The sequence below is a fragment of the Erithacus rubecula genome (assembly GCF_903797595.1).
Source record: "Erithacus rubecula genome assembly, chromosome: 1".
Classification (NCBI taxonomy): Eukaryota; Metazoa; Chordata; class Aves; order Passeriformes; family Muscicapidae; genus Erithacus; species Erithacus rubecula.
Genome location: NC_136658.1, coordinates 51542381 through 51551642, shown reverse-complemented (window position 1 = coordinate 51551642; position 9262 = coordinate 51542381). Strand labels below are relative to the sequence as shown.

At 51.0% G+C, this 9262-nt stretch overlaps 1 protein-coding gene across 1 annotated transcript; it reads left to right on the top strand.

Annotated features, from left to right (window-relative positions):
• Positions 1–1231: 1231 nt before the first annotated feature.
• Positions 1232–6719, top strand: SLITRK5 (SLIT and NTRK like family member 5; the record flags this gene model as incomplete). The annotated part of the gene is made up of 3 exons (XM_079318127.1): positions 1232–1346; positions 2784–2878; positions 3847–6719. Exon 3 carries the CDS (start codon positions 3855–3857, stop codon positions 6717–6719), a length of 2865 nt encoding a protein of 954 aa, XP_079174253.1. The 5' UTR covers positions 1232–1346; positions 2784–2878; positions 3847–3854.
• Positions 6720–9262: the final 2543 nt, after the last annotated feature.

Sequence of the window (9262 nt, the reverse complement as noted above, 5' to 3'; positions counted from 1 at the left end):
AAACCCAAAATTTAACTGGAAAACAACATCCCCACAGCTGCAGCCATGCTGGGCACCGAAAGGTGCTGCGGTCCGCACGCACACCTAATTCCCGCGGGAGCGGAGGGAACGCGCCCGGCGCGCCGCCGCCTCCGCGCGGCCCGAGCGGGGGCAGCGCCCGCGGCGCCCCATCCGCCGCCCTGCGCTGCCACCTGGCGGCGGCGGCAGGCACCGCACCGCACCGCCCCGCCGCACCGCGCGGGAGCCCGCGGCCAGCTCCGCGCCCCGGCGCTGCCGGGGAGCAGCCACAGAGTCTCTTAGATGCTGCTGTAGCATCCGTGCCCCGGTTCCCTCCGCGACCGCGGCTGGGGTGGGCAGAGGAGAAAAGTGCAGCCGAATGGCTCCGACACGCGCCCGCGTCCCCGATGTCGGAGAATGCGCGTAGCGAAACCCGACACTCTGTTGTACCGCGATCACCCAGTTTCCCACAGTGTCCGCAAATGCAGCGGAGGCTCGCACAGAGAGCAGCGGCAGCGGCGACCACCGAGCCACCGGCTCCCTCCGCCCCCCCGCCGCGGCTCCGCTCCCGGCCGCCCGGCCGCGGCCAGCGAGCGATGCGGGAGAGGACGGGACTGCTGCGGAGCTCCGCCCGAGGGGTGCGGGCAGCGGCGGGGGAGCGGCGTCCAGAGCGGTGGCGGAGCGCGCCGAAAGTTGCCCGCGCTGGCCAAAGTGCGAGCGCAGCCTCGGGGTGACTGGAGCGGAGGAGTGGCGGGGCGGGCGCGCCGCGCTCCTACCGGCATGTGCGTGCCCGTGCGCTGGGTGCCCGTGCGGACGGGCTGGCTGCTGCCGCCGCCGCTCCGTGACCCGGGGACACCCGCCCCGCAACGCGGCCCCGGCACCCCCGCCCCCTCCGCGCCCCCCCGCACCCGCTCGGCGCCGCCGCCCCGCCCTCGCTCCGCTCCCTCCGCCTCCCCGCTGCGCTCGGCGGCGCGGGCACGGCGCGGGCACAGCGCGGGCACAGCGCGGCGCTCCGCCGGCGCCCCCCGCCCCCGCCGTGCGGGCGGGCGCGCGCCACAGTGCGCGTGCGTGGCGGGGCGCGCCCCCGCGGCTCCCCGGGCGCGCGCGAGCGCGCGCCTGTGTGAGCGTGAGTGTGTGTGGCGCGTGTGCCCGCGTGTGCGCGCCCCCGAGCGCGCGCTGTGCCTCGGCGCCGCCTGCGTGCGGGGGGTGCCCGCGCGCGCTCCGCTCCCAGCTCCCCGGCGCTGCCGTCCTCGCCTCCGCCGCCCCGGCGGCTCCGCGCAGCGCCCGCGCAGCGGGTCGGCATCTTCATGGGCTGCCACCATGCTTGGGCCCTGGAGATTTCGGGCGAAGTAAGTACCGGGGTTGACTTTTCTCTCGCTCTCTTTCCCTCCTTTCTTCCTCCCTTCCTCGTTTCCCCCCCCTCCCCGCCCCTTCCCCGCCGGGTCTTTCCTCGCTGTTGCTTTCCACCCCCGGTTCCCCGCCGTTTGCCCCCCTCCCTCGAGATCCATTTCTCCCAACTCGGGGTGCTGCTCAGTTGGGTGGCAGTGTCCGGCTGGGGCTGCTTGCTCGCTGCTGCTGTCGGCGGTACTGAAAGCTGCTTCCAGCCGGATATGCAGTGCGGTAATCTAAGGGTTGAACTCTTCGGGGAAAAAAAAAAAAACCACACACGCAAGAAAAATCCCGATGCAACCCTTTTCCTCTTCTCCCCTCCCCCCGTCGCCCCCACCCCCCGCCCCCCCTCAATCTGAACCTCTGTAGGGAGCTGGCGAACAGCAGCACACAGTCATCACGGAGGGGTTTCCAGGGCGGGATTGCAATCTTGCACATAGCCACTACAACTTTATTTTCTTTACCTCCCATCCCCCGCCTTTTTTTTTTTTTTTTTTTTTTTTTTTTTGTCAGAGAAAGGGGAAAGGGAGAGGGAGGGGAAATTGTATTTGCCTCCTTTGCAAACCATAATTGAATTAAAGTTGTAAAATGCTTGGGAGTTTTGCACTGACCGGGCAGGTTTTCAATAGCTTGTCATTGTGGGCTTTTTTTTTTTTTTTTTTTTTCTCTGAAGAACTGTTGGTTAATGGATGAATGGATCTGACCGAGCTGAGAAAAAATATGCTAGATACATGCCTTTGAGTAAGATTTCTGCTGCCTTTATGCAGTGAAGCCTTTCTGCTTTGAGTAATTCCGATCCAGTTGACGTCTGGTCAGAATTAGAGAGAGATTCACGGAGACTTCCGATTTCTTGCTGCATGATTGCCTTTGCTGCAAGTGCTAGTTTTGCAGCCTTGAACCTGATGCCACAGGAGATGTCTTGCAGTACTGAGACTTCTCATTTTTTAGGATGCGTTCCTCCAAACCAGAGTTGTGTCGTTAGGATCAGAGCTCTGAGGTGGACGATAGAAAATGCAAGCCTGCTCCAAGATCCAAGCATTTAAGCCTGATGATTTATTAGTCTTCCCCTACCGACACACAAAATGCTTTTATTTTCCCTATTCATATTGCTTTTAGAGTAGTAAAAGAAAGCCACGAGGAGTCAGAAAGAAGGCAAAAAAAAAAGGAATGGATTTGTTTCCAGCTAGGTGGAATTCGGGCATTAAATTACTGACGTAGGTCAATGGTAGGGTTTCCCTTCTACCCTCCTCAGCTTTTAATCAGCCTGGGTGTCTTCTCCACTAAAGGATGAAGAGCACTGACAGCCATCGCTGCTTATAATCAGTAACTCTGATGCTTGGAGTGTTGGCAATGAGATATTTTCATGAGACCTATTTAGATCTTTCCACTTCTACCAGGCTAGTTTTGCAGAACATTGGGAATAAGCGCTATGTCAGATATGGATGAGACTCCGAAGATGACCTGCATGTTTTACATTTTTCACAAATTTTGGGTGAGTGGTTAAAACATTTCTTTTGAGAGTATGTATGTGTGTGTGTGTGAGAGAGAGAGAGAGAGAGAACGGGAGACTTCTGCTTGAAATGAGCTCTGTTACATTGTGTATAACTTGGGAGGGGATCAAATATCAATTAATATTATTTGCTTTTGTAAAGATACAAAATTTCCATAATTGAAGAGAGCTGTTAAGTGCACTGAAGTAGGAGGTTAATGTATTTAATCTCATTACAGAAGAATTCCTGCACAAAAGTCATCTGGGGGTGCGCGCATGTGTGCATGTGTGTGTGTGTGCATGTCTGTGTGGGTGGGTGTGTGCTTTGTAAATGTATAGCTAGGGAAAAAACCACCAACATAAAAGAGTTTTAAGAAATGTGTGATATGGAGAATGTGTCAGTATTCCCTCTGTTGAATTAAGATGCCATTTTCAGCACTGAGCATTTTTCTTTGGATTCCTGTCATGGTATTTCCACCACTGGTTAAAAATCAAGGTAAAAGGAGGGGAAGACCTTGATGCACTGGTTCAGCAGGGAGGTTCTGAAGGGAAGAGAGAGATGGGTAATAGGGGAGGTGGGAAACCTCATAAAATGGTGTTTCTTTTCTCTTAAATTAGAAACGTGAAACTGAACTGACAGCCATTTTATGTATATTTATGGGGCTGGTTGTGAAAAGGAAATCCATTGAAATTCACCCCACACAAACAGAACCAGAACAATTCCTACTGTGACCTCACCTTTTTAGACACCGCAGGCATTTGACTCACAAGGAGTTGCCTATGCCTTAATCAAGGCATGTCATCCAGTTTCCTATAGTGTGGGAATTAGTGACAGGAGGGGGTATTTTTTGGTTGGTGAACAGTCCATTCTCTACCCTACTGAAGCCACAGATAAACTTTGTTTCCATTTCCAATGTTATGGGGCTACCCTATTATGCTACTTTGTTTTTTTTTTCTCCTTATCCTTACAGGAAATAAAATGTATGCTTGCTGCTCTACAGTAACTTTGGAACAGGACCTCAACAAAAAAATGCATATCTGGATGCTGCAGACGATCGCATTTGCTTTAACATCACTAGTCCTTTCCTGGGCAGAAAGCATCGAGTATTATGGGGAAATCTGTGATAATGCATGTCCTTGTGAGGAGAAGGATAGCATCTTAACAGTGAGCTGTGAAAACAGAGGGATCATCAGCCTTTTTGAGATCAGTCCACCAAGGTTCCCTGTTTACCACCTCTTGTTGTCTGGGAACCTTTTGAACAGGCTGTACCCAAACCAGTTTGTAAATTACACGGGGGCTTCGATTTTGCATCTGGGGAGCAATGACATACAAGACATCGAAACCGGGGCCTTTCATGGTCTGAGAGGTTTAAGGAGGCTGCACTTGAACAATAACAAGTTGGAACTTTTACGGGATGACACTTTCCTTGGGCTAGAGAGTTTGGAATACCTACAGGTCGATTATAATTATATTAGCGTCATTGAACCCAATGCCTTCAGCAAACTGCATTTGTTGCAGGTGCTGATTCTCAATGACAACCTCCTCTCCAGTTTGCCCAACAATCTTTTCCGTTTTGTGCCCTTAACTCACCTGGACCTGAGGGGTAACCGGCTGAAGCTGTTGCCCTATGTGGGCCTCCTGCAGCACATGGATAAGGTGGTGGAGCTGCAGCTGGAGGAAAACCCCTGGAATTGCTCTTGTGAGTTGATTGCTCTAAAGGATTGGCTGGACAGTATCTCATACTCTGCTCTGGTGGGAGATGTGGTTTGCGAGACCCCTTTCCGCTTACATGGTCGAGACCTGGATGAAGTCTCTAAGCAGGAGCTTTGTCCCAGGAGGCTCATCTCCGATTATGAAATGAGACCTCAGACACCATTGAGCACTACAGGGTATTTCCACACTACCCCGGCCTCAGTCAACTCTGTGGCCACTTCGTCTTCAGCTGTTTACAAATCTCCCTTGAAGCCTCCCAAGGGGACCCGCCAACCCAACAAGACCAGGGTGCGCCCCACCTCCCGCCTGCCCTCAAAAGACCTGGGATACAGCAACTATGGCCCCAGCATTGCCTACCAGACCAAATCCCCGGTGCCTTTGGAGTGCCCCACTGCCTGCACTTGCAACTTGCAGATTTCTGACCTGGGCCTCAATGTCAATTGTCAAGAGAGGAAGATTGAGAGCATTTCTGAACTGCAGCCCAAACCCTATAATCCTAAGAAGATGTATTTGACGGAGAACTACATTGCACTGGTACGCAGGGCAGATTTTGTGGATGCCACTGGTCTGGATTTACTGCATCTGGGCAATAATCGGATCTCGGTCATTCAGGACCGGGCTTTTGGGGATTTAACTAATTTGCGAAGGCTGTACCTGAATGGGAACCGGATCGAGCGGCTGAGCCCAGAGCTGTTCTATGGGCTGCAGAGCCTGCAGTACCTCTTCCTGCAGTACAACGTCATCCGGGAGATAGAGGCAGGCACCTTTGAATCTGTCCCCAACCTTCAGCTCTTGTTTTTGAACAACAATCTGCTGAGGTCTTTGCCAGGGAACATTTTTTCTGGTCTGTCTCTCTACAGGCTGAGCCTGCGGAGCAACCACTTCTCCTACCTGCCAGTGAGCGGGGTGCTGGACCAGCTGAAATCCCTGCTGCAGATCGACCTGCACGAGAACCCCTGGGACTGCACCTGCGACGTGGTGGGCATGAAGCTGTGGCTGGAGCAGCTCAACACCGGTGTCCTGGTGGACCAGGTTATCTGTGAGTCCCCTAAGAAGTTTGCCCAGAGCGACATGCGCGCCGTCCGGGCGGAGCTGCTGTGCCCCGACTACTCGGACATCGTCGTCTCCACGCCCACGCCGTCCCCGGGCCAGCTGCCGGCCAGGACCACCCCCTCCTCCTCCACCGTGCGCCTCAATGGCACGGCGGCGGCGGGCGGCTCCGCGCCCGCGGGCGGCGCCGGCGGCGGCAGCTCCTCGGTGCCGCTCTCGGTGCTGATCCTCAGCCTGCTGCTCGTCTTCATCATGTCCGTCTTCGTGGCGGCGGGGCTCTTCGTCCTGGTGATGAAGCGGCGCAAGAAGGGCCAGGGCGACCACGCCAGCGCCAACAACTCCGACGTGAGCTCCTTCAACATGCAGTACAGCGTCTACAGCGGAGGCGGCCACCACCACCACCCCCACCTGCAGCAGCACCCGCCCCACCGCGGCGGCGGCGGCGGCGGCGGGAGCGCGGCGCTGCCCAAGGTGAAGACGCCCGCCGGCCACGTCTACGAGTACATCCCGCACCCCCTGGGCCACATGTGCAAAAACCCCATCTACCGCTCCCGGGAAGGCAACTCGGGCGAGGATTACAAAGACCTTCACGAGCTCAAGGTGACCTACAGCAGCCACCCCCTGCCACCCGGGGGAGGCGCGCCGCCGCCGCCCCCGCCGCCCGCGCCCGGCGGGGAGGACGCGCCGGCGCGCAGCCCCGCGTACAGTGTGAGCACCATCGAGCCGCGGGAGGAGCTGCTCTCGCCGGTGCAAGACGCCGACCGCTTTTACAGGGGCATTTTGGAGCCCGACAAACACTCCCCCTCCACGCTGGGTACACCCGGCTCCACCCTCCCCGACTATCCCAAACTCCCCGCCGCCTACACCTACTCCCCCAACTATGACCTTAGGCGTGCCCACCAGTACTTGCACCCGGGCCCGGGGGACGCCAGGCTCCGGGAGACGGTGCTCTACAGCCCCCCGAGTACTGTCTATGTAGAGCCCAACAGGAACGAGTATCTGGAGCTAAAAGCAAAACTAAACGCAGAGCCGGACTACCTCGAAGTGCTGGAAAAACAGACCACATTCAGCCAGTTCTGAGAAACAGCCCCCCCGCCCCCCGCCAGTCTCAGCAGCTCCTTCTCTAGAGTATTTGTATTTAACAACCACACGCAAAACAAAGAAACGTAAATGCTGACCTCCCTACACACACACACCTCGCCCTCCCTCCTCTTTTCTCCCCTTTAATTCATTTTATTGTAGGGTGAAGTGCCTTGGCACAGGACTTTTCAGCTTCGGGGAATGATTCTGAAAGGGTGTGCTGTTCAGTTTGGTTTGGTTTTGTTTTTTTTTTCTCTGTTACTGCATTTGGAAGTCGGAAACCACCTATTGTGTGAAATGGGCACAACACTGGCATTGTGCGGGTGTGTTTGGGGGAAGGTGGCAGGAGGTTTCATGGTTTCTTGTAAGGTCACATTCAGGTCGTGCTTTTTTTTTTTGCTTGGTTTTTTTTTCCTATTTTTTTTTTTTTCGCAGACATTATTTTAGTTTTCTCTCTGGTTGAAGAGTACGGCGCACATTTTCCCCTTTTAGCCATGGGTGAGTCTAAATGGCTTTTATGGAGAGATTAGCACACCCCGACTTTAATACAAGGTTTCCTTTTTTTAAGGATGTGTTTGTATACTTTCTGGACTTTTGAATTAAAAAAATATATATTATGATCTTTAAAGGGATCACTGTAGATGTGGACAAATCATTAAAGAGTGCAGAGATATATGATCCATAACTGGTTAGTGAAAATAACTTATTGATGAAATATTAAAAAAATATTTTATTGTAGCACCTATTTTTATATGCACATTAGCATTTCTCTTTCCTTCACTATTTTAGGGCCTAATCTTGCAAATTTTTATCTCACTTGATTATCTGTATTTGTGAAAGAAGTCCCAGCTTAGGCCTTCATCGTGCAGGCACTTAAGCACATGAACAACTTTACCAATGCGTGTAGTTCTGGAGACTCACTCATTGAGCAAAGTTAGTCAAAAGCCCAAGAAATTAGGATAGAGGATGCAGAATTCTTCTTGCAAGTAAAAATACTGGAATGTTTAAGTGTTTTGGGTTTTTTTTCCTTTTTTTTTTTTCCTTCCCAGAAGGGGTCCAAAGTCTGTGGATTGCTTTAAAGTATTGCACTACAGTAAGAGCTTTTTTCCCAAATCTGATATAGTATCAGAAGGACCTTTTAAATCTCTATAGATAATGCCAGTTATGACCAAATCTTAACAGACAATCTGAGACATAAAATCTGATCACAATAGGAAAAAAAAAAAAAAATCATGTTTCCCTATTGAAAAATGTGTCTTTTTGCAACCTCCTGCTCAGGAGTCTGGTTGGGCAAACTAGTGAGGGACATGTAGAAGACATTCATTTTGTCAGAAAAAAAGTTTCATTTTTGATTTATCGGTTTAATTTTTTTCATTTTTTTTTTAATTTTGTATTAGTTAACCAAAATACAATTATTTTGCAACTGTTACAGCCAGTTTATTATTGTTTAGTTGAGTACAATTGCACTTGTACAGATCCACATGTTTACTGGCATCCTGAAAGACCAAATGATGGACTGTACACATCACTATAAAATGTCTTTACCCCTTTGGGCAGCAGGCAATGACAAGGATATTCATAAACACAGCATCACTGTAAGATGGGGCAGCTGATGTCTCATATGTATCCCAGCACATGTGATTTTTTAATAGTTTCTGAATAAACACTTGATAAATATTTCAAATGTAAGATCCTGAAGTAATGAGTATCTGAACTTTAAAATTTCTGGCCAAAATAATCTGTTTGTATGTTGGATTCTCTTTACTAGCAATTAAGGCTCATCGAAAAGATCTAATGTTTCTAGGCAAAACATAATGTGGTCTCTGTTTTCGAAACATGACGTGGTAATTACCAGCATATATAACCTGGGTCAGAAAGCAGTACAGGCATGTATGTTTCAACAACATATTGAATAGGATAGTTTTATATTTACGTTTTGTTTCCTTACTGAGGTGTTCTTTAATGTATGGAACAGGGCAAGTGATATTTCACGTGTTTTCTTTCTTCTTTAGGTTATTATATTTAATGTTGTTTCCAGAGTTGCTCACTAGTACATCTTTTATTGCAAAAGGGCTCTGTTCTATTCTGCTTTTCCTACCCATGTACAATCTGTCACTTTCTACAAAAACAAAGCTGTATAACCGGTCTGTTCGAATTCAAGAAAAATGTTTTCTTGGCGTGTGTTCTTCTCTCTATGCCACCCACACTGAGCAAAAGCAAAGGGAAAAAAACCCAAAAAACAAGCATGACTGTATTTAGCTTGGACAGTTTAGTAAGTGAAGTGTTATTTCTGTTTGAAATGCAGAGTTGAGGAGTGTTCTTTTGTCACAAGAGACATAACAAATGGCTATTCTGTTCACTGCTCTCCATCTCCTGCAGACTTCCCATTGACACCAGTGAGAGATGTGTGTGTGGCTGCCTGAGGTGCAGTTTTGGAGCCCTGACTCTGAATTGCTGCCTTTATAACTATTACTGAAACCAGTGGCCTGGTTCTTCTTCCATTTAAGCTCAGTAGAGGCATGCTGTTGTTAAATGGGTATAAG